This window comes from Phacochoerus africanus, chromosome 12 (genome assembly GCF_016906955.1).
Source record: "Phacochoerus africanus isolate WHEZ1 chromosome 12, ROS_Pafr_v1, whole genome shotgun sequence".
NCBI lineage: Eukaryota > Metazoa > Chordata > Mammalia > Artiodactyla > Suidae > Phacochoerus > Phacochoerus africanus.
Window position 1 is genome coordinate 52212805 of NC_062555.1, and position 25707 is coordinate 52238511.

The 25707-nt window shown below is 40.7% G+C and overlaps 1 protein-coding gene across 3 annotated transcripts; it reads right to left on the minus strand.

Moving 5' to 3' along the window:
* Positions 1-261: 261 nt before the first annotated feature.
* On the minus strand, positions 262-23840 carry SUV39H2 (SUV39H2 histone lysine methyltransferase). 3 transcript variants are annotated; one of them, XM_047754696.1, is made up of 6 exons: positions 23648-23840; positions 20548-20693; positions 6330-7001; positions 3544-3690; positions 1726-1855; positions 262-950 (listed from the first exon to the last, which is right to left on the minus strand). In XM_047754696.1, exons 1-6 carry the CDS (start codon positions 23676-23678, stop codon positions 844-846), a joined length of 1233 nt encoding a protein of 410 aa, XP_047610652.1. In that variant the 5' UTR covers positions 23679-23840; the 3' UTR covers positions 262-843. The 3 variants fall into 3 exon arrangements, with proteins under 3 accessions (XP_047610652.1, XP_047610653.1, XP_047610654.1); XM_047754697.1 differs by lacking the exon at positions 20548-20693 and having other exon boundaries at positions 23648-23839; XM_047754698.1 differs by lacking the exons at positions 20548-20693; positions 23648-23840 and adding an exon at positions 23261-23380.
* Positions 23841-25707: the final 1867 nt, after the last annotated feature.

The window sequence follows — 25707 nt, forward strand, 5'->3', positions numbered from 1 at the left end:
CAGCATAGACCTCCTAATTCATCTTATCAAGAGGGCCCTTCAAGTGCTCCATTTCCCCTGCCTGGCACTCCAAAAAAATCCTCCTGGTCCCACCGCCTCATCCTTTCAAAGAAGCGTAATAGCCAGGCATCCCAGAATTTTAGGGAGGATATTTTGGATATTTTTCTTATACAGGATTAAAAAATCTTTAAGAATTACTGGTTCAGACAACCATCCCTCCTAGTGGTCTTGAGTCTTTCAAAATATGAAATGAAGCTGTAATTAAAATTTTTTTACATTTAATTATAGAACTTAAATTTCTGTATATTAAGATCCCAATGTTTTAATGAAAGTAGAAAATAGAGTATAATTCAGTATAACTTATTTGTCTCAAATACAAGAACAATGAGTAGTAAGTAGATAAACAGGAATGACAACATAATAACAAAAATAGAGCTTGTATATTTGCCCAAAATGAATTAACTCTATTTCTCTAAATTCAAGATGTATGGCAAGTTCAATGTTTCACCTTAGTGACACTTACATTATCAGTTTAACACTTAAACATTGAAGGAGGCATTTGCTATTCACACAGACCTTTTAAGTGTATATATGCTAATCTATAATCCTTTCATATTTGGTATCTAACCACTGAATATGTATATTTCAAATTAGTCTATGTGACCTTGTATTCCTCTCTTCAGAAACATCAGTAATGCATTTGGCCAATCGTGTGAAACATGAATTGTAAATTAACATAGTGTATAATCTTGATAATATGAAAAAAGTCCCAAATACTTATTTTTTAAAATGTTAACATTAGGAAAAAAACTACAATCATCTTCAGCTCTATTTCCTGAAAATTCAGTTGAGGTAACCTCTGCAAGTCACAGCTCCACATTTGCACACAGTTCTGGCCCTCTTTTTGGCTGGGCTGTGGTCAATAGAATCTGAAGATATATCTCCAGAACCTGAATACATAGAAAAAGAAATAGAGGAGAAAGAGTTAAGATAATTCAGAATGAGTTTCAAATTTTTTATCAGTTGTTAAGTAAGTGTGAATATTCAGAGACAAATCATTGTGAACTGGACAGGATGGCATGGGCTAGTAAGAGGTACAGTGTATGTTATTAGCCCATATTTGTGAGAGTAGGTTTGCAAAACTATAAAACTTACACGTTAAATCCAAAATACAAGTGTTCATTTCATAAATTACTTAGGAGCCATAAAGCAAGGTCAGGTAGTAACAGTATCTAAAGGGCATCACACTTAGAAAAACAAAGGAAAGAAAACATGTATTGCCACAGTAAAGCAGAGAGAATTAAATGTTCTTATAAAAGCCAAATTCAAGTAGGAATGGAGTAAGTTCATACATGATTTAAATCACATTTTCAATCTTTTGAATATATATCGGTAAACATTCAGAAATGTAGATTTAAAAATTTTTAAATACAAGTAATATTGAGAAAAGATGCTGTAATAAAGAAGCTTCTGTACAGAAGTTCTGAAAAAAAGCAGGCAGCAATGCGATGCAGAAGAGCAGCACTCAGCCCAGTGTCAGGCAGTCCTGGATTCTAGTGTTAGCCCCGTCAGATTAGCTTTGTGCCCTTGAGCGAAGGCAAACTCTCATAGCCTCCTTTTTTTCATTCTTAGTATTAGTTTGGTTCAGATACTTTCAGGTCTTCTATTCTGATTAGACTCTTCACACTGAAACACCACCTAAGAAACTGTACTTGAAAACCATACCTTTCATTTGATAATCAAAAGTGAGCTCTTCTCCAGCATTTATGGTTCTTGTGGAAAATAATGCTATTCGGGGAAGACGGGTATCGAGGTTATCAATGAAAACATTGAACACCTGAAGATTTGGGTCACACTAAAAAGCAACATGAGAACCCATGTAAGTAAAAATAACATAAACGAGCTCTTCTACATGCCATATAAAACCTTTTAATTTCCCAGAGCATTAGTTTAAATTCTACTCAAAAGTAAGTTGCTTGTTGTTTAGAGGTCTCTGGGGTATGCACATTTAAAAATACTGTGATCCTTTATAGAAAACTTCAAACATATATAAGACTAGAGAAAATAATATAATAAGTCCACATATATCTCACTATGAAGCTTCAAATGTTATTAACATTTTTGTCAATCTTGATTCACCAGTCCCAACTTTTTTTTTTGAAGCATTTAAATGCAAATATCAGGTAACATTATCACTTCACCTATAAATATTTTAGTAAGGCATATTTAAGGAACCTGAGTAACTTTTTTTTTTTTTTAATCAAATCAGCACTATAGACCTCAAATTGCATACTGCACGGGGGAGTTTCATTTCTTTCTTTCTTTTTTTGGTCTTTCTGTCTTTTTACAGCTGCACCCGCAGCATATGGAGGGTCCCAGGCTAGGGGTCCAATCGCGGTCAGATCTGAGTCATGCCTGTGACCCACACCAGAGCTCACAGCAACGCCGGATTCCCAACCCACCAAGCGAGGCCAGGGATGGAACCCGCAACCCCATGGTTCCTAGTTGGATTCCTTTCCGCTGCGCCACGACAAGAACTCCTTATTTCTTAAACTTTTGTTTGGAATTACTCTCTATGCTAAGTTCTAGCATATGCAAGAAAGATCCAGTGAATCATACTAAGAAACCAAAATAATTGTTTAACTGTCCTTGAATAGAATAAATCTATTTTGAGAGAATCTCAATTTTATCATTAAGGAAAAATTAAATGTTTAAGTAAACCAAAAAACAAAGGAGTCAGAAGGTCTCTGACATTTTACTGCTAATCATCAACTAGTTTCTTGTTATAAAATCCACCAAAAGATTAACATGGTCTACTTCCTTATATGGTCAGCTCTAGAACTTACTAAGACACATTTTCCCTGTAATCTATGAAATGGAGATAATGTTCTTCTCACAAGCCTAATATATTATCCATCTAGCAAGTAGTAGGTGTCTGGTAACTCCTAACCTCCCTTATTTTTGGAAATAACTTTTATAGAGTATAAGATTCTGGAGTTAAGGATCCAACTGTACTCTAAGTTCTTTTCAAACAGGAATTAAGAAAACTAATTAATCATTTAGAAAAAGAGCCCTAAATACTTCAAAACTCTACAAATGCTTTAATAAAAATGTTAACATTTTTTAAAAAATGTTAACATTTACATTTTAAGAGAATACAAGCAATCTTTAGTTATATATCCTAAAATTTAGCTGTGTTTTCTCCTGTAAGAAACAGAGTTGTGTGTTAATACTTGAACTTTTTGCCTAACTCTTCTGCTTATTAATTTCCTCCTCTATTTGAGGATAATACCTATCTTTTTAAGTTGTTAGAAAGTTTAAATGAAGTAACACATGCACAGATTCTTGCAGCATGCACAGTATTTGGTAGTTACCTCGAATTTTCCTAACACAGCAATAATACTAGGAATTAAAAGAGTCCCTTATATCAAAATACTTTGGAAATAATGAAAGAGTGTACAATTAAAATTATTCCTCAAGTATGGAAAGCCTTTTAGGACAGTACAAATCAGTCCAATCTATACTTTAAGAAGCATCTCGTACACTGTGATTGACAAAATGAGACACATTTCCATATCGAGCTGCATCCACTGTGAATTCATCAGACTCATAATCCAGATCAAAGAGGTATGTGATTCCTTTGTTGTCATATAACTGCCCCCGTCTTTCAGCTTCTTCACTTGTGATTACCTATGAAGAAAAAACTATAGTATATTATATAGCTATTGCTGAACTAAAGAAACACTCATCCATAAATCTATTAATTAATATACTATCAAACGCATAAAAGGAAATAAAGGTATCATCAAAATAAAGTCACATGAACTACTCTATAAGAGCTAGATGAGATGGGGTGGGAAAGCAAAGAAGAGAAATGAAATAAAGAGGTGAAATGATGGTGCAAAAATATGTGTTTAAAGGAGAATTAGGACAACCCAACAATTAACAAGTTGAAACACTGTACTACTTTATTCTAATTCTCATTTACTCATATGTTCACAACGCCACACAACTAGAGCTCTCTGTAAGACATAATGGAATGTAATGGACTAAATTTACAAGTATATACGCTCTAAAGGCATATTTTTCCTATAGTTAATCAGTTTGCACTCACGAGAGGAGAGAATTTATAGTCAACAGAATGGAAAGTTTAGGTTTGCAGGATAGGTGGTTTCCATGGAACTGTGTAGCTTACAATCATCTCTATGCGGTTCTGCTCTGAAGAACACAGCTTTACTACATACTCAGCTGAAGAAACCAAAAATGTCTCAAGTGATTCATGATGTCAACTATATTTAGCTGCCACATTCGTTAAGCCAAAAAAAAGAACATTTTGATTATACAAATCTACTATCCTAATTATTTATAATAATCTGCCATTGTCTAAAAATGTAAGGATCAGAGTTCCCTTGTGGTGTAGCAGGTTAAGGATCCAGTGTTGTCACTGCAGCAGCCTGGGTCACTGCTGTGGTGTGTGTTCAATCCCAGGAACTTTCATAAGCTGTGGGTACAGCCAAAAATTTTTTTGAAATAAATAAAAATTTTAAAAATTAAAATACAAGGATTAAAACAGGGTTCCAATTTAAACTCAGAATTCTGGATGGGAGTTCCCATTGTGGTGCAATGGAAACAAATCTGACCAGTAACCATGAGGGTTCAGTCCCTTGTCTTGCTCAGTGGGTTAAGGATCTGGTGTTGCTGTGAGCAGTGGTGTAGGTCACAGATGCAGCTTGGATCCTGTGCTGCTGTGGTATAGGCTGACAGCTCTAGCTCCTGTGTGACCCCTAGCCTGGGAACCTCCATATGCCAAGGGTGTGGCCCCTGAAAGCAAAAAAAAAAAAAAAAAGAATTCTTGATGAATTCCAAACAACTTTGAGAATATCCAATTTAACAACCCCAGATATGCAGTCACATTCCTACTTTCTTTCTTTTTATGGCTGCACCTACAACATATGGAAGTTCCTGGCCCAGGGACTGAATCCAAACCACAGATGCAGCAATGCTGGATACTTTAACCCACTGTGCTGGGCAGGGGACCAAACCTGCAACTTGCAGCATCCTGAGCCACTGCAGTCAGTCTTAACCCACTGTGCCATAGCTTAACCCACGATCCAGTTTGAGGAAGCATGGTGCAGGGGGTGAAGAGCTCTGGTTTTGGAGCCTTGGTTTTGAATCCTGGTTCCTCTTTACTATTAAGTGACCTTGGGCAAGTTGCTCAATTTCTCTGTGCCTCAGTTTCCTCCTGTATGATAATGCATAGAATACTACTACTTTGCAGAGCTGTTGAGAGAATTCATGAATTAAAACATTAGGTGCTAGGTGCCTTGTTAATGCAGCAGGTAGCATGTCAGTCTCATAAAACTAAGGTATAGAATAGTATGTGGCACATGGTAAATACTATTTTTTGTATATAGAAATTATATGCATAAAAAGAAATTTGCTTCGCATTTGGAACTCTAGAGAATAGTCTTTGTAGCTGAGCTTCAGATATAGAGTTTGGATTTTTCCTACTGGTGGATGCAGTAAATGTTTTATGTGTATAATACTTGCTCATAAAGCACTGATCTACTCCACAGTAGCTTTCATGTTGATTACAAAACTGAGTTCTGCCAACTATACTTAACATATTTGATCAGTTGAATGAAGTAAATTACAACTGAAAAGATTCCATTAGGATATACGTGGATCTGGCTTTCTTCTTAGGACTTTTGTGTAAAAATAACTGTCATATTTTAAAATTTACAAACCGGGAGTTCCCATCGTGGCTCAGTGGTTAACGAATCTGACTAGGAACCATGAGGTTGTGGGTTTGATCCCTGGGCTTGCTCAGTGGGTTAAGGATCCGGCGTTGCCGTGAGCTGTGGTATATAGGTTGCAGACGCGGCTTGGATCCCGTGTTGCTGGAGCTCTGTTGTAGGCCGGCGGCTACAGCTCCGATTTGACCCCTAGCCTGGGAACCTCCATATGCTGCAGGAGCGGCCCAAGAAATGGCAAAAAGACAAAAAATAAAATAAAATAACATAACATAAAATAGTCTCTTTAAAAAAAATTTTAAAAAATAAAAAAAATAAAATTTACAAACCAGTGACTATGAATGGGTGTTTACTGAAGGATGAATAATTCATTTGTCATTATATGTAATTTTTCTGTTCATATTCAAGTTTACATTTCCAATGATGCCAGTAAACCCTTCTCTCAAACCTGAAATTTGCACCTATCTGCAAATGAAATTATCAAAATGTACCACATATTTGTGAGGTAAAAAGGCAACTTTTCAAAAGCATAAACCTCCCATGCATGTTATGTGCTATGAGATAAAGTGAACATACCTCTCCAACATATTCCATAACGAAACTCATTCTTTTAATCTTCACGAGGGTTTTCACACCCCAGCCACAGCCATTGCTAGTTCGAAAGATGCACAGTGAATACTGTGTGCCTTTTTGTACAATCCTATTGGGACAATCAGGTCCACACTGACACCTCGAGTTGCATTCATATATGGGGGTACCTGGTGGAATTTTAATTTGTTGGTTTTTATTATATGCCAAAAGAACTCCAGCTTCAGCAGGACAACATTTCTCATGGAAGCAATCTGTGCATGAACAACCAAAGGTGGCTTCATTGACTAAGCTGATTCCCGGAGCTGGTTTGTATTCATTAATGTAGTAGAAGTCTGAAGGTGGGCCCTCTAAGTCCACAGTATTTTCAACAAAAATCATTCCTTTGTGATTCTTCCTTCTGTTGAGTTCGTCCTGCCACCTCTGCAGAGCTATCCTTTGTTTAGCCTTCTTTACAATGTACTCAGCAATGGCAGGTTTCAAAGCTCTGTGATTTTCCTTTAGAGTTATTGCTTTGCCTTTCTTTACCTGAGATAAATAATTATGCTTGTCATTACAGAATTGTTGAAGTAGTAATGGGCACTTGAGATTTTGCAAAGGTTCCCAAGTATTTGTAGAATCTGGCCATCCTTTCCATTTTACAAGATAATATTCCATATCCTTAAAATATAAAAGAAAATGCAAATCAGATTATGACAGCCCCAATTACTGAAAATAATTCAATATTGTAGAGTAAGATATTCATTATCATTTTTCTTAATAAAGTTCAGAATACACAGTGGCAGACTACTAGCAGATGAAGTACAAATCATAAAATATTTCTCTTTACATTACATAAAATATGTATAGAATTTAGATGAAGTGTAACGTTTGACCACGGGCAAAAGACACACACGTGGAGAAAGACAAAAGTACTGAAATTCATGAAGATTTTAACCAAACAGTGATCGAGTTAAACACAAAAGTATTTATCCTGATCAGCCACTGATCACCTAGGTCAGTGGCTAACTTGGTCAGCCTAGATGTAGGCATTCGCTAAGGCCTGTAATTTAATATTTTACACTGGATACAAGAGACATTCTTTTTCTCAATGCCCTGGGCACACATCCCCTAGATTTTCTAGAGATACGCTGTCCCATACGGTCATTCTACTTGCATGCAGCTATTGAGCACCTGAAACGTGGCTAGTCTGAATTGAGATGGGCTTTAGGTCTAATACACACTGAATTTCAAAGACTCAGCACAAAAAATAATGTAAAATATTTTTAATTTTTAAAAATATTGATTACACGTTGAAATAATATTTTGGATTTATTGGGTTAGATTAAATAGATTACTGAAAGCAATTTCACCTGTTTCTTTCCATTTTGTTTAACGTGCTTACGAGAAAACTCAAAATTACAGTCGTCCTTCGGGATCCACCAGAGGAGTGGTTCCAGGATCCCTCTTGGATACCAAAGCCCATGGATGTTCAAGTCCCATATGTAAGTGGCACAGCATTTGCACATAACCTATTTGTATGCTTTAAACCATCTCTAGATTACTTACGATACCTAATATACATAATTGCCAGCACACGGCAAATTCAAGTTTTGTTTTTGAACTCCCTGGAATTATTTTCTTTTTCAACTATTTTCTACCTGGGATTGGTTGAACCCTAGGGTGCAGAACTTGTGGATATAGAGGGCTGACTGTATACATACGTAGCTTGTATTATATTTCTATTGAAGAACACAATTCCAGAGAGTTCTTACCTTAGACTCGCCTGTGGTTTGGATTAAATGGTAGCAGGTCTTCAAGGCACTAAAGAGCAGATATTTTGATTTATCCCTCAGACTGCTGTTAGCCACATGGGACCTGAAATCTTGCCCCCCACCCCCACCCCCGCCCCAGTAATTGGCTGCTTCTTTCAATGCCAGGCAATGCTAAATTTCTCTTTTAAAAGGTAGTCTAGGATATGTAATAAAAATTCTTTTCAAATAAAGTGTTTCAATTTGGTCTTTTTTCTCTGAAATAATGAAGACACGACCACAAGCACTAGGGTAAAATGCCTTCTGAATTATGAAAGCGATTAAACTGCAATCTGTAGTTTTTAGCTATCCTTTTAATTCATAGATATTAATGAAATCTTAATTGGGATACATTTGCTTTTCCCTGAAATTTTTAATAAAAGTTTTATTATAAAGTAAATGTGTTTCACTAGGCATAATTGACTAACGCCAAGTAACCTGGAGGTCTAGGAAGTATGGCATTAGACACACTGCTGAGGCACAAACTGAGGAGCACTGAGGCGGCTCCACAGGTCACCCAGCTAGTGAGCGAGCTTATCTTCTCCCCAGTGTCTTCAATAAGCAGCGATGCTTGTTCATTAAAAGAACTCTGCCTCTTTGTGAACATGGTCAAAATATCTTTTTTTGTTATGGTGTGAGCATATGCACAAAAACTGTACTTCTATGAAAATATATACTATGATTCGGGGTGGCGGGGGGGAAGCCTAGACGTGTATTCAAGTGTTAGACTGGCTCACTAAAACATAACATGGATTTTTCCCTCCTGTCAGGTGACTACTACAGCTTGGGGTTCTTGTTAGCAGATATATGCTTGCTAATAATGAGATCCACTTGGCAGTATCTAACATTATCTATTCCCCATAATTATAAAAGTTAAAAAACTCTGACTCCAAAATAAAGCAACGCAACCCTGGTCTTCTCCTTTTTTTCTCTGCTATAGTTTTTCCTACCACAGCCCTGGCTTATACCAAAAGTTACCAGCAAAACTGAAAAAATAGAAATACTGACTTCAAGTCAGATGACTAAGCTAAATTACCATTCAGCAAAACTAAAAACACTCTGCCACTGAAGTCTGCTTCCAAAATAGTATGTTATATATTGTTTAATAATGAGTCACTTGCATTTTTAGTAAGTTTTGTATGTCAATAACACTGTACCTACTTAATTTATGGATAGTAAAGATGCTTCTAAAACATGAGAGCTATATAAATACTAGTAACATTTCTACTTTGTAGACTCTTGTCTTTTATTTCATAAGCATTATTTTACTTTTAAAATCCAAAAAATTTTCATTTTGAAAAATAAGATAATCTATAAAGAAAAATCAGTTTGACTCAACAAAATCAATTACTTCAATACCCTAAAATTTCAAATAAAAGCCAAAGCCTAAGTCTCATTTTCCATCAGTATCTTAGATATGCAATCAACTCTTGATTACCTATAGAAATGGTGTGCAGTTGTAAAAAGGATCCATTAATCACTCCTGTATAATTTGGAATGCATTGTATGAAAATTTTCTTCAAGACATTTTCCTCCACTGTGTTTGGCTTAGGTTAAATTCATTAAAATATTTCAGTATCTATAATGAGCATATCAGAGTTCAGCCACTAGGGGGTGTGATGAAATGTAGGGTAATACTAGACTTTAATAAGAGTAAAATCTCATTGGGAAAAGAAGGCAATAGTATGTAAAATAATTAGTAATGCAAGGCAGTACAATTTTAAATGTCCAAACAAATAAGATAATAAATATCACTAAAATATAAAGAGGGAAATCAATATAGGTCAATAAGGAAAAGGCACAGAGGAGGTAGAACAAATTATACTGTGAAAGACAGGATTTGTTGGGTAGGGAACAGGGCAGGCAGGATGAAAAACACAAGCAAAAGCTTGGAACTAAGATTTGCATGAAGTATCCAGAAAACAGTGAAGAGACAGATTTAGCTAGTTTTAAAGTTCAGAACAATGAAGCAAAAGATAAAACTGTAACTGCAAGGCAAGAGCAAATTCTGGACAGCCTTGAACAGCTGACTGAAGCACTGGAGCTTTATTGTAGGCCCAATGGTTTTTCACAATTTTTGGAAACCCATGGTACTTCTCTGGGAAACTGCATTCAATATAAGTGCATTTAATTCCATCTTGCCTACTAGGAACACTTCACCAATCTTCTAATTATCAAGCCAACCCAGTCCTCATCTGACCACTGCTCAGGCCCTGATATCATGATTCTCTCTTCACTTTTCTTCCTTATCTGCCTTCTCTGCTGAGACCCTTGCCCATCACTTAAACAATGCAGACACTCGGGTCTCTGTCCTTGGCCCTCTTTCACACTAAACAAATGTTTCTCTCTTTGGAGCATCTGGAGAGAGCTACAGACCCTTCCCTAACAAAAGTCAGATATATAATACAACCAGTAATTTCAGGGTATTTGGATTCCACGTTAAGAATTCTTGCTCTAAATGTTCTCTCTGGGCAACCTCATCACCTCAATGATTTTTAACTGTATCCTAATACTCCCAAAATTTTAGCTGCAACCCCATATAGTCAATAGTCTACTGGATGTCCAACAGGTTCTTAAATCAATCTGTCTACACGGAACTCACCACTGTTGTTCCTAAATGGACTCTGTATCCCCATCAATAGCCATCTTACCCTCGTCTACCTCGTCACACAAGTCACTAACCAGGAGGTCAATCTCAAATCTTACTTCTCACCCAACTCATCACCAGGTTTCTTTAGATACTCCTTCTGATCCATCTCTTTTATCATAACTCTAGTTACTTTAAACCTTCAGTCTTGCCTGGATTACTACACTCATTTCCTACTGGTTTCCCTGCCTCTAGACAGACAACACTCTAACCTGTCCTTTGCCACTAAAGTAGTTTTCTTATAAAAACAAAAAAATCCACAGTACCAGTCATTCTTTTAGTTTCCTGCTTAAAAATTTTAATGCTCCCCACACTGCCTAAAGAATTAAACTCAAACTTCCTATCCTAACGAAGATCATTCTGGACTGGGTCCCTGAGGGCTCTATGTTTCAACAGGGCCCCATTCACATACCACCCACTAGCCACACTGAACTGCTTAGTACTTCACATGTCAGGCCTTTTCACACTTGCTATTGCTTTGTTCACAGAGTTATTTCTAATAAACATGGACTCTTCCATGTGTCTACTGTACACTTATTTCAGTCTCATCTTCTATGGGTAGAAAAACCTACTCATCTTTAAAACTCAGCTCAAATGGCATCTCTTCTGTCAAGTCCTTCCTTGCCCAAGGAGGACTGATCATTGCCAACCCATGTTCCCATTTCTAATCTGAACTGTAAGCCATTTGTGGGGAGGGAATCTTATTTTTTGTATTCCAGAAGCAAGCACAACCCCCTACTCTTAGACTTTGACTAAATGTTTCTGAATGTATAACAAAAAATGATTACGAGTATATCTGAAAATCACAATAGTAATTATACGAATCCTTAAAAGAAATACAAGCTGTTTAACTTAAACAGGAGATAGCAATTCATGGTTTTTCAAGATCTGTTCTGTCATCTGTCTGTACTAATAAATGGTAGTAAGCATACTTTAATATATTTATGTATTGTATACATATAATATATATACAGGACAAAAAAGAACAACAAAAAACTATCTTCCAACTAGCTAATTTTCCCCTGTAAGTTTTGAAATAATCATCATATTCAATAGTGGTGGCAGAATAGCCTGAATCTGATTATGAAAGTCCCACTGTTCCATGGGAACAGAGTTTGAGAACTACTGTGGTCAATGGAAAGTCACTGGATTGTCATACCAGTAACTGAGAGAGTAAGAACTGTGGTTAGAGGCCTAAGACTGACACGAGTAACAGCAAGAGCTTGGAAAAGTCCTTGGAGCTCGGATTTCCTGATCTCTAAAATTCAGGTTTTAGTCTAATGATGTGTGTGATTTCCAGTTCTTAACAAACCACTCTAACTGCAGTAAGTCTTCAGGAATATTGCTCTATCATTAAATGTGGACATTTTGATAGTATTTGCCATGCAGTACAGTGGTAGTTTTAGAGACAGTTACCTGGATCCTTTAAGAAGTCAAAGCTTCGGGGATATTCAATATTTGCTTCCTATGGGAGAAGCCCCACCAACGTGCGGCGGGGGGTGGGCAGGGGGGGTTGTTCACGGATGAGCTGAGTATGTTAATAAAGACCACCCACAGTTTTGTCAGACATTTTTCTGTGTGAAAGGGTGATGTGGCAAGAACATGGCACCGAAGAATCACACAGCACCAAGACTACCACAGTTCACATCCTTCAAGTTCCAATGGACCGCGACATGAGCCCTAATGGTAACTGCCCTGTTGTTCCCCCAGTTAGCATCCTTCCCACTTCACAAGACAGCTATTTCAGACCTCCTCCACTCTCCTAGGGTCCCTACACCACCACTTACCCTGTTGTTTTCAGTAGCACATGACCTTTGATCCTGATGCAGAACAACAGAAACCACCAGGCATAAATGCTGCCCTGCACATCCACCCTTCCGTGGACAGGGAACTAGAGAACGTGACTGCAGGTACAACACAAGAGATGCGCTTCCTCCCTCAACCACTCCTCCTGTCTCCTCAGTTTCTCCCTCTCTACTCATTCTCACTAGCACTTCCATCTCTCTTGCTTTTTAAAAGCAAAATTAAACTAAACTTCCTTTGAGATACAAATGTTTGTATAAATAAGGAATCTCCAAAAGATATGGTAAATCACCAGAATTTGAGAAATTGGAGACTAAGGTCTCAGATGGAAGATTTCTTTTCTGTACAAGACATAACATTTAATTTTTAAAATCACGTGCTCATGTTATCTACTTGGGTTTTTTTTCTGGTGCGTGGGGGCAGGGGTTGGGGGTGTTGTGCCCACAGCATGAGAAAGTTCCCAGGCCAGGGACTGAACCTAGGCCCCAGCAGTGACAATGCCAGATCCTTAACCACTAGGCCATCAGGGAACTCCATTTGGATTTTTTTTAAATGAAATATTTAAAACTGTAAATACTTTTACATTCTACATAGCCCTTCCTTTCTTATGACTGCACCCACAGAATATGGAAATTCCCAGGCTAGGGACAGATGCCAGCCACAGCCATGCCGGATCTGAGCCATCCATGTCTGTGACCTACACCACAGCTCATGGCAATGCCAGATCCTTAACCCACTGAGCGAGGCCAAGGATAGAACCTGCATCCTTATGGACACTAGCTGGGTTCATTTCTGCTGAGCCACAATGGGAATTCCTACACAGCCTTCTCTTCAAAGCTGGAATGCTTGAAAGAGTGGTCCATACTACTTGACTTGACTTTACCATCTCCAACTTATTCTTTAATTCATTCCATTTTGGCGTTTCTATCCAAACTGTGGAAATGCTCCAAGGGCATCAAGGACCCGTCCACTGCCCTACCCAGAGGGTGCATTACACTTCCTTGACTCACCAGTCACAACTGTTTTGCTGACATTATCTCCTTAGGCTTCCATAATTTACTCTCCTGATTTTCTTCCTACCTTTCTCACCAGTTGGGTCTCAGTCACTTCAACAGTTCTTCCTGTGAGCACCCCTTTACCATGCCTCAGTCCTGGTTCTCCGCTCGTTTGCTTCGCTTGAATTACTGCAATAGTCTCATACCACTTCAATCCACTCACGGCACAGCAGCCAGAGTAATGGTTTCAACACATCCCTCTCATCATGTCACACCCCTGGGTCAGAACTACAAAATATTTCCCTATTGCCTTAACGACAAAGTCCAAAATTCCTTTCTTGGCCTACAAGGAGTTGCACTTTCTGGGCCCTGCCCCATCTGTACGGCCTCATTTCAGTCCCTCTTGCTGCCTATGATCCACTCAACTTCAAATTCCTTGAGGGAGTCAGGCTCTCTTCTGACTCTAGACCCTTCCCCACTTATCTTTTCATCCTCTAGTACTAAGTTTAAACATCAGTTCCTCATGGACACCAGCCCACTCTCTCCAGGATGAGTCAGAGCCCGCTGTTACATTGGCCTTACCTCAGCTCTGAGTCTTTGTACAATTATATGTAAGGTTTTTCTACTCTCACTGAAAGATAAACCCCATGGTATCGGGGACCACATTGCTGCATCATTCACTGCTGGGACTGCCAGTGCCCAGCACGTGACACGTAGATGGTAGAGGACTGGAGAAATACCTGAGATTAGGAATGGGGAACTGTATCCAGTCCTGGACCTTCTATCCTATCTTTTGGCCAATCACCTTCGAGAGCTATGTTTCCAGTTGGTTCTCCCTCTTGATTTAGAGCCATATTTCCAACTCTCTACTGGTTACCTCACACTTAAGTGTTCTCAACCTTCTTGTCCAAACCCAGTCTAATTCTCCTCACCCAGTCCTCCTCACACCTCACGTGCCAACACTCCTGGGCCCTGGTGAACAGTATTATACCTACCCCAGTGCAAGGTAGAGCCCAGGCTTTCCCACATGTGCTAGGTCCCCAGCCAAGCCCGACCACCAAACCTCAGACCTAAATTTCACATCCCCGATAACTAAAGTCACCTACTTCTCTACCTCTCTATTAGTTACTACTTTAGTCCAAGCACCATCATTTCTTGCCAAGATTACTGCAACAGCCTTTCAGAATGTCTAAGCTGTACACGTGTCACTCCCCTCCTTGCCAATCTGTGTTCCTCACTGCAGAGAGAAAATGCTCTGAATTGCACATCTGACAGTGTCAGTCGTTTTAGAACTGTTCAGATGACCCTGCATTGCTGCAGAATGGCTGCAAGTTCCTTCCCTTGTCTCTGTCTCCCACTCGCAGATCCTACCACTCCATTCTCCATACTGAAGCCATAAGGAATTACTATACTTGTCTTTTTAGGCCCTGGCTGGATGGCATCTCTTCTGGGAAGCGTTCTGGTACCCAGTTTAGGGGCACCTCCCACAGCAATCGCTATACTATACTGCATTGGGTAACGTACTTGTCAATCTTTTTCACTGGGCTGTGAAGTTCCTTAAGGTGAGGGACAGTTTCTCATTAATCCTTCTCTTCCCCCTGCCTGATGCAGTACCTGACACAGAAGAAACTCAAATGTTTACTCAGACTATGGAAAGACGAAACAAGAGATATTAGCTAATAAACTGCTGCTATAATTCACATAAAGCTATGAAAGTCTCGTCTAATAGTGACTGTGAGGACCACAGAAATCACTGACATAAAAGCCTATTTGATTCTTTAGCCATGAACTAAATACCCATTATGTACTAGGGACGATATTAAGACATAGTCCTGACCCTCTAATGGTTGACAATTCAGCAGGGAAAGTATGAAGCAAAGCTACAAAATACGAAAAATTCTAAAATAATGACAAGTACAATGCTTTATAAGTCAATGCTGGAGGTGGAGGAGGGAAGAAGACTCTGGAGAAGGCTCTGTTATCCGTAGTTATTTTTCAGCTGAATGTTGAGGCCATGCAGGTTTTGCCAAGGAGAGAAAGGCAACAATATTTCAAAGAGGGAACTGGATGGGAAAGGCAAAAGGGCACAAAGGTGAATGACGTGTTGAGGAATTAGAATATAAACTATGTCTGTTTTTAGGCTGAGTTCTCAATGCTTAGAAGAGTGCCCAGCTCATAGTACATACTCAGCAAACCTTGAGCACATGCAAGAATGTACAGATGTATCAATGTGGATGGGAAGTAGGACATGTCAGAAGAGATGGAGCTGGAAAGAGGGCTTGTGGCCAGATGATAAAGAACCTCATCTCAGCTTAGACTGGCAGACACCAGGGAGCCACTGAAAAGGCTAAAGCAAGGCCCTTATGCAATCTGAGTGGTGTTTCTGAAACAGCTGTGATGGCTTTGAAGAATATGGTACCGAGACAGTGTCTTTTATGTGCTAAATGGAGATGGAAGGGAACACATAAGAAAAGGACAAGGTCATATAACATCTTTCACCTGCCTTGAATATGAAGGAAGGAGGGAGAAAAGGTAAAGATAAGTTGAAGTAACACTGGCTTACAATTCAACAACCAGTGTAAGGCAGAAGAAGTGGGAAAATAAGTGGGTAGTTAAGGACGTAAGTGAACAAAGGTTGCTTATTCCAAAGCAAGAAACCACAAGAAGGATGAAGGAGAAACTAACAGTAAAAGTTAACCCACACTGAACTATAACACTCAGAATTCTATATAAAAAAGAAAACTGGCAGTTTCTTCAATGTAGCACCGACTCCTTGGTAACTAACTCTCTCTGTCAAAGTACAACAAGAATGAACAAGAAAAAGAGTTAGAGATCATATAATCTGATGACCCATTAGATTTAGAGGGTAGGGAGGAAGGAAGAGTAAAACATGTATGAAATTGTAAGGTTAGGTGAACTGGGAGTACTATGATTCTGTCAACCTAGAGGGGGAACACCAGATCAGGACGCAGATTTGAGCGAGGAAGAAGGTTACACTCTTGAATATGTTGAGTGTGGGGACCTGCAGGGTGTCCAGTTTGAAATGAAGCTCAAAGAAGTCAATGCCTCACAAAGATTACAAAGATTTGAAAGTCATAAGCCAAACAGATATAAGTAAAAACCACTGGGAAAGAGGTACCTACAGAGCAGCTTCAAGGTGAGAAGGCCAAGGCTAGAGCCTTGGAGATTATGTATGAACATAATTGGCGATTCAGAAAGAATAATAAGAAAAATTGGTGGCAGGAGTTCCCGTCGTGGCTCAGTGGTTAATGAATCTGACTAGGAACCAACCATGAAGTTGCGGGTTCGATCCCCTGGCCTTGCTCAGTGGGTTAAGGATCTGGTGTTGCCGTGAGCTGTGGTGTAGTTTGCAGACGTGGCTCGGATCACGCGTTGCTGTGGCTCTGGCGTGGGCCAGTGGCTACAGCTTCGATTAGACCCCTAGCCTGGGAACCTCCATATACCAGAGCAGCCCCAGAAATGGCAAAAAGACAAACAACAACAACAACAAAAATTAAAGAAAGAAAAATTGGTGGCAAAAAGGAGTGCATATAGAGGTAGCAATGACACGACACAGATCTACCAGTGTGACAACCACAGGTCAGTCTCTGCTAATAGTAACCCCATGAGATGGTTTCTAACTGTCCTCAGCTCAGAGGATAAGAAAATGAAGGAAAAGAGAACCTACACGATGTGCCAAAGGTCACTCAGCAGATAAATGGTACAGCCAGAATCTGAACTTGGGCAGTCTCTCCACAAAGAAGAGTTTCAAAGAAGAAAGAGTAGCCGACAGTGTTAGATGCTGCAAAGAAGTATGGTTAGAAAGAAAAAAAAAGAAGACAAAGTACAGGTTAGATTCAAGGTCCCAAATTTGGCAATCAGGAGGTCACTGATAGGGGCATAAATCCGAGTGGGTTAAAAAGTAAGAAATGAAAAGGCAACCCACAGGAGAAATCTATTGCAAACTGTGTATCTGAAAAGGGCCCATCTAGAAGATTTAAAAAACAATTACAAACCAATAATAAAAAAAAAAACCAACCTAATTTTGAAAAATAAGTGAAGGATCAGAATAGAGAGTTCTCCAGAGAAAATACACAAATGTCTATAAGCACTTGAGAAGATGTTCGGCATCATTTGCCATCAGAGAACTGCAAATCAAAACCATGAGATATTCCACACGCACTAGGACAGCTATAATCAAAAAGTCAGATAATAACAAGTGTTGGGGAAGATGCAGAGAAACTGAAACACTCACACATTGCTGGTGGGAATGTAAAACGGTGCGGTTGTTTGGAAAACAGTTTGGCACTTTCTCAAACATTTAAACATAGAGGTACCATATGACCCAGCAATTCAGCTCCTAGGAATATACCTTCTCAAAATGAAAACATGCCCTCACAAAGACTTGCGCATGAATGTTCTCGACATCATTATTTATAACAGTCCCCATACAGAATCAACTCCAAATGTCCACCAAATGATGAATGGATAAATTAAATGTGACATATCCATACAATGGAATCTATGGCATAAAAAGGAATGAAGTATTGACACATGCTATAGCATGAATGAACTGTGAGAATGATATGCTCAGTGAAAGAAGCCAATCATAATGGATCACATACTTGTTTTTTTCTCCTAGTTGCAACTGCCGCATATGGAAGTTCCCAGGCCAGGAATCGAACCTGCTCCATAGTTGCAGCTTGTGTCACAGCTGCAGCAACACTGTATCCTTAACCTGCTGTGCCACACGGGAACTTCCAGGACCACATACACATTGAATGATTCCATTTAAGTGAAATGTCCAAACAAGCAACTCTATCAAGACAGGAAGTAGATGAGTGGTTGCCTAGAGTTGGGGGCGGGAGAGAGATTGGGGAGGTTTGGGGAGGGATGGCTAAGCAGCATGGAGTTTTTTTTTAGGGTAATGAAAATGTGCAACCATCCCTGCAATCAACTTTAGAATAATTCTGAGTGTACAAAAACCTTTGAATTATACACTTTAAATTGGTGAATTGCAGGATGTATGACTTGTATGTCAATAAAGCTGTTTTATTTTTATTTACTTATTTATTTTTCTGGCCACATCTGCAGCATGTGGAAGTTGCCCTGCCAGGGACTGAATCTGTGCCACAGCTGCAATCTGTACCACAGGTGCAGCAATGCCACATCCTTAACTATTGCGCCACAAGGGAACTTATGCTGTTCTTCAAAAAAGTTAACGGGAAATGGTGTAGAAGGAAAATATAGGAAATGGCTGAGTGGGGGAGGCAAGATCAAACATTTCTGAAGGCTGAGGAAGAACGGAAAGGATTATTGATTAAGACAACTCAGTGGAAAAGAGTACTGGAAAACAAAAAGACACTATAGGAGTTCCAGTGTGGCTCAACAGGTTAAGACCTTACGCAGCATCTGTGAGGATGCAGGTACAATCCCTGGCCTCGCTCAATGGGTTAAGGATCCAGCATAACCATGAGCTGTGGTGTAGGTCATGGATGCGGCTTAGATCTGGAGTTGCTGTGACTATGGTGTAGGCCGGCAGCTGCAGCTCCGATTTGACCCCTAGCCTGGCATGGGAACTTCTATATGCCACAGGTGCAGCCCTAAAAAGAAAAAGAAAGAAAAGAAAGACAAAAACAAACAAACAAAAAACAAACAACCAACCAAAAAGACAGATTAAGTCAAGTCCACAGACTAAGCAAAGTCCTAAAGGGGATGGGTAGGAAGAGAAATGAAAAAATGGTGACACTTCTGAAAGGATGAACAAAGATACAGATAACTGGTGTGAGGGTAAGTTGAGAGTTCACACTTGAAGGATCCTATTTTTCACTGAGGTAAAAGTCTGCAGCTGAATATGAGAGGGTGAGGGACAAGCAAGTCCAGAAAGGTAATAAAAACTGGGAAAACTGCTGACAAGAATGGAAAAAAGAGAGCAAAAGATAAAAAGCTTGCTAAGTAGAACGGAGCAGTGTGAGCACAGAAATAATATGTAATGGAGCCAAGAAGTGTGATATGACACCCGCAGCTAGAATGCTCAGGCCAGAGTTTTATTATAAACTGAAGTGGCAGATGACTAGGCTGTTTGGGGCCTGAAGTCCGCTGAGAGTGTAGGTGAAATGCTTCCTCAGGAAATCCCACCACGTGGGGCAGGCAGTGATAAAGTAGATGAGCCTTTCAAAGGAAGAACTGGATTTAATGACTGAATCCATATGGAAGATAAAAGAGAAGGAAAACAAAAGAATGTAACAGGATTCCTGATTCATTCATCTGAAAGAACTGACAGATTAATGACCAAAACAGAGTTCTTGTAGAGGAACAGGCTGTAGAGAGATGAATTACACAAAAATATATTGCAAGGTTTGGACTGAAAAAGTTTCCTGAAGAACAACCCTGTCATTTTTAAGAGGAACAGAAGTAAACTGAGGCCCAAAGAAGTTAAATGATTTTGCTGAGGTCACAAGGTACTGAACAAAGGCTAGAAATGAATGAACTCCAGGCCATTCTACCGCACAACAGAATCTCACTGCTACCTGGAGTTTGACAGGATGGTGGAAATACAAACGGTGATGTTTCCTGAGGAGATTCAGTAACACTAAAATTGGCTTGAATTTCCAGGTTCGTTTCAGGTGATAGTGGGGAAATATGATTCAGGGACAAAATGAATGACACGAGAAGCCAATCTGAGATAAAACATTTGCTCTTGTAATCCGCATAGAGATAATCAAGACTTCGATGTGGAATGATATAAGCACCTTGAAATATTCTAATGTAAGAACATTATATGCTTCGAAATCCTCTCAATGTTATTTGGCAAAACAGATGATAGGACATAAAAATTTATAATGGCTAAGAATTTTAACCGTTAAGAAGAGCTTTGCTTACTTTTAAGGTTCTTTTTATGTTACAGAAATATGAAATACTGAATTGAAGTCTGATTAGGTCTTTTTTAAGGGTCTAGATATTTGCCTTACCTTTACTACCTTGTAGTCACACAAGTATTCCACCTCATAATTGTTTAGATTCCTTTTGGTGATTCCAATCGATTTACATGTGAGCTTTTCTTTTCTACATAATTCCTGAAGAGTATCAAGTGAAACTAGGCAAGGCACACACCAAGCTACAATAAGAAAATAGAATTCTTTACTAATGAAATAGCTACTCAGTTAAAACAAAACAAAACAAAAAAAAACTTAAAAAAAAGAAAAACTTAAGACCTCTATATCCCCACCCTTCAACTGGCAATTTTATAAGACTAAAAATTCATATGACAAGAAATCATTTACATGTCTTTAAGAAAAAGTTAACCATTAAAGAACTATTTTGGTAAATCGGTCTTCTTGGATTTTCTCATGGGTCTCTACCCTAACATGTTTAGTTGGTGTCAATTAGTTTCTACTAGGCCACCTGAACAAAATGTTTCATGTCTGTAAGCTTTCATAAAATTACATGCATTATATGTGGAATCTAATTAAAAAATGACACAAAAGAACTTAATTTATAAAACAGAAACAAACTCACAGATTTCAAAACCAATCTTAAGGTTACTATAGGTGAAACCATTGGGGGAAGGGAAGAATTGGGAGGGTGGGAGTAACATACATACACTACTGTAGAAAACAGATGATTAATGAGAATCTACTGTATAGCACAGGAAAATCTACTCAATGGTTTGTAATAACCTTAATGGGAAAAAAGAATGGCTCTATTTATATGTATGACTGATTCACTTGCTGTACACCTGAAACTAACACAACATTGTAAGTCAACTAAACACCAATAAGTTTTTTTAAAATTACATATAAATGCAAAGGTAGATATTTTTTACTTTTCCATTGTATTCTACAGAGAAGTGCTGCTTTAATAAAAATGTAGATCTCAAGGACATACTAATTATCACTATAAATACATCTTAAATATATTTTAAAATTATCTTCTATTGTTAAAAGTAACTTTCCCCCTTTCTCCTAGCTGAACAATAAGAAATAAAACCTAATTGAAATATAATTCTTTAGCTACTCATACATCATGTGGCCTACTTTCCCCACTTTGGAAGGCTGCATGAAGTTTTAACTCCAGTTTTGCCCAGGCTGCAATATATTATTATCAAGGTAAATAAACCCAAGAATTACAATAAAATAATGGACAGTATATTGAGTTTTCTAATATTCAATTCCTGTATTGTTTTTAAAGCCGAGAATGACAATACAGAGTATCAATTTAAATAATCCATACACCAAGCTTGAAGAAAAGCAGACATACTCATAATCAAGAGTATGCTAGAAACGAACGGAAGCTAGAAACTAACTGTGCTGAGGAAGATTTTACCCTCGAATTCCTGTAAATAGCATGCTACCCACTGCACTTAAAATGTTAACACAAATTGATGTCATAAACTTGGTTTTATGGCTATGAGACTATGAGAAGCACTAGGGAGGATCAGGGGGTCTTTGCCCCAGATTCCCTGAGGCTGGCTTTAGAGAAGTTTCCCTGTTTCTAGGTTTCAGATTCACTGCGGGGGGGGGGGGGGGGGGGAAGGAGTGAGGGTTGGAGTAAACCGGGATTACCAAACAAAATCCATCAGTAAATGCAAGCTTTACTTGGTAGCTCTCCAAGGTAGTTGTGATAACCTTTTGTTTTGAAGTAATTTCCAGGGAAGAGAGAACACAGCTGTTCTTACTACGTCCTCACCCTCCCCAACTCACACAGGCACCTCACCGTCAGGAACCGTGAAGTAGGGTTCCCACCACCCTCCCCCCTACGTAGGGCTCGTAATTCCAGACCAAGAAAGTGAAAGGAATTGTTCTCTTCAAAATTTAGGGCGAAGAGTGTGCTTGTTTTGGAGTGTTGGCTTGGACGTAGGGGAATTTGGCAGAACAGAAACGATCCTTTAAATCCTTTCACTGAAAAAGCTTCAGGAAGTTTTGCGTCAAGATAACCTCCTTATGCTGATGGCATGCAAAGGACCTTCCTCTGGATTATCTACCCAAGGTATGTTTGTCTGCTGTTCCTACCACTGTTATCTAGTCGGAGTACCATGCAGATTCAAGACACAAGCCTCGACAGAAATGCTATGTTTGAGAACGACTGGAACCTAAAAAACCTGCAAACTCCTGGTAACAATTCGGATCGCCTCTAATAAGGTAGGGAAAGAACTCCTTTATAAGATTAAACGTTTCGCGGCCACCCCCAAAACTTGAGTTCACACTAACCCCTAGTGGCAGACACGCTGGGGGGCAGTGAGTCCACGATCTATGCGGAGAAGCGCAGTGCTGGAAAACACCTTTCAGGTTCCAGAAGGCATTGAAAGTTCCAGTCTTTCAGCGCGCGCACAAATACACGTTCAGCACCGAGCTCCTTGGCGTCCACCTCATTAATTCCCACGCAAGCTCCCGCCGGGGAGAACTCTTCCCCATGAGCCGGAGGCCACAACCTCCGAGACCCACTTCCTGGGATGTTCCCAACTGGGAGCGGAAGCCCCCCAGTAAGTCCAAAATGGGGTGTACCCTCACTTCTTTCCTTTCTCAGCCTCCACACCTCCGCCCCGACTACTCCTCTCCTCGGATACTTAGGTCACACCTACACCACCGGAGGCCTCCCGCTCCCCAGTTCAAAAACCGGCCCCGACCGCGAACCGTCCCGCTCAAAGCAGCACAAAGGAGTCGAGCCCCCCGTGTGCCCACGGACCTCGAGCCGCGCAGGGATCCGCCGGATCCGTTCGAACGCCTCCGCACCGCGGCCGGGCCGGGGCCCATCTCGGGTCCGAACGGCAGCGGGACCCAGACCGCCGAGTCCGCGAGCCGGCAGCGGGGCGTGCGGGCCTGGCCTCGCGGGGGCCGGGCGCGGGAGGAGACTGCGGGCCGCGGGCGGGCCGAGCCGCGAGGAGGGTCAGGGGCCCGGGGCAGGGAGGGGCCCGCGGCGCGCGTGTGGGGGCCGCCGCGTCAGCCGCGCGGCAGGAGGCTTCCCGTCCCGTCGCGCTCCGGCCCGCCCGCGCGTCCCGGCCCCGCTTCCCCGGTCTCGGGAGTTTGCCTGGAGGACGGGGGACAGTGCGGGGCGCCGCTCTCCAGCCCTCACCTCCTCGCGCCTCGGCCCCGGCCGCCGCCATCTTGAGGAGCTTTCATTCAAACTGGCGCGGTCGGACGGGATAGCTCAGCTGGCCGACGCCCCGCCCCCGCCCGGCCCGCGCGGGACTCGGGGGCCGGGGCGGGGGGCTAGAACCCGCGAGGCGTCCTGACGTCAGCCGAGGCCGACTTCGTCTGGGACAGCCAGCGCGCCTGCGCCCCACGTTGTCTCCCCGTGTGCGGAGGGGCGGGGCAAACTGGCCGGAGAGCAGCCCTGTGGTCGGAATACCGGAGTGTAGGGCTGGGTCAGCGGCCACCTGCCCTGATCCGGCTAGTTTAGCGCCTAATTCAAGGCACTTACCACAGGCTTTCCTACAGTTGTTAGTTCTTTTCCATGGTGCTACTGATACACATCGTGCAAAATTTCAAACGCAGAGCGGAGCTACAAAGTGCAGAGTACGCTTCCTTCCCGTATCTATTCCTTAGCCACCTGAGCCCTACTAGACAATGTTACATTTCCTTCCAGGCTACTCCTCCAGATCACAGTTTCTCAAAATTGGCTGCACGTTGGGATCCCTTGGAGGTTTGGGTTTTTTTGGTTCCATTCGCAGAAATTTAATAGGCAAAAGGTGTACCCGGAACATTGGAATTTTTAGAGGTCCCCAGGTGATTCTAAATGTGCAATTTGAAACCTCTGGTCTAGAACAGTGCTTCTCACACTTGAATGGGTACAGGAATTATCTGAACATCCTGGTGTTTTTGTTTGTTTTGCCTTTTTTTAGGGCCACACCTGGGGCATATGGAAGTTCCCAGGCTAGGGCTCAAGTCGGAGCTCCAGCTACAGCGCATTTCGCAGCAACAGGGATCCTTTACTCACTGAGCAGGCCAGGGATTGAACCACATCCTCATGAATACTGGTTGGGTTAGTAACCCGCTGAGCCGTAATGGGAACTCCCTGGGCATCTTGTTAAAATGCAGATTCGAATCAGGTATGTCTGGGTTGGAACCTGAGGTTCCGCGTTTATGACGAGCCCCCAGGCTACGCCCCATGCCTGTGGGTAGTGGTAGCTAGGCTGTAAGATGCCAAGTCCTACAGGTCCTTTGCTAGGACCTAACTGGTCTCCACTCCCACCCCGCCCCCGTCCATTCTACACACTGCGTCCATGGTGATTGTACTGCACGATCTGATGCGGAAATCTGAGACTAGTAAATTGCGAAAGTTCCGCAGAAAGCTGTTTAATGTCTACCAACGATTTTTAAAAGAAATTTAAGTAAAACACAAAATTAGTTCAAAGCAGCCTTTATGTTTGAAATGTTGGAAATAAACGCAGAACATTAAAGGAATTAATTTGATTACGTTATTAAATACTATCTAGTCAATAAAACATGTTTATGAGGACTTTGCTATCATGGTGAAGTGTTTAATATATCAAGCAAAACAAAGAGCTATAAAATAGTTTCAACTGTGTAAGAAAATGTGTAGGAAGATACATATAAAATCTCTGGGAAGTGGTTTCCTCTCTGAGTTCTTGTTTTTACATACTTTCTGTAAGCACCTTGACAATAAGGAATAAAAGGTCCTACTCAATCCTATTAGATGGAAGGCCCTTTGTGATATGGTGGTTCCTGCCCTCTTCTCAAGCCTCATTGCTCATTTCCTCCTGTTCTAATCCGTAACTTCCTCGAATATTCATTCCTCTGCTCCTGTCTGCAGGATTTTGGTCAATCCTGCTCTCTGCCTAGAAAACGCCTACTTTCCCCATATCTGCTAGGATTACTCCTACACACCCTTTAAGACTTGGATAGAGCCTGACCTTTCCAGGGCTTCCTCTCCACCCTTCCCCATCCTGAGCAGAGCACTTTGCTCCTAGCACACTTACAGGACCTCTACGGGCAGCCATCCTCACTTAACTTCTCTCTTGTTTTGCCTTCCATCTAACTGGCCACTCTTCATTCCACTTCTTGGCTCCTTTTTCCATCTAACCTAAATGCTGGAGTTCCTCAAGACTTGGCCTTGAGACATCTCTTATGCTCTCTTCCTAAATGACTGCCTCAATTGTCACGGATTTAAAT

Bases quoted from the DNA above. Each gene is read 5' to 3' on its own strand.
- SUV39H2 (XM_047754696.1), bottom strand. From the start codon at position 23,678: ATGGCGGCGGCCGGGGCCGAGGCGCGAGGAG. The intron at 7,002-20,547 runs GTAAGGCAAATA...TTATATTTTAAG, and splicing joins GTGACTACAAGGTAGTAAAG to GATATGGAATATTATCTTGT. The intron at 951-1,725 runs GTATGGTTTTCA...CTATGTATTCAG, and splicing joins TTTTGATTATCAAATGAAAG to GTTCTGGAGATATATCTTCA.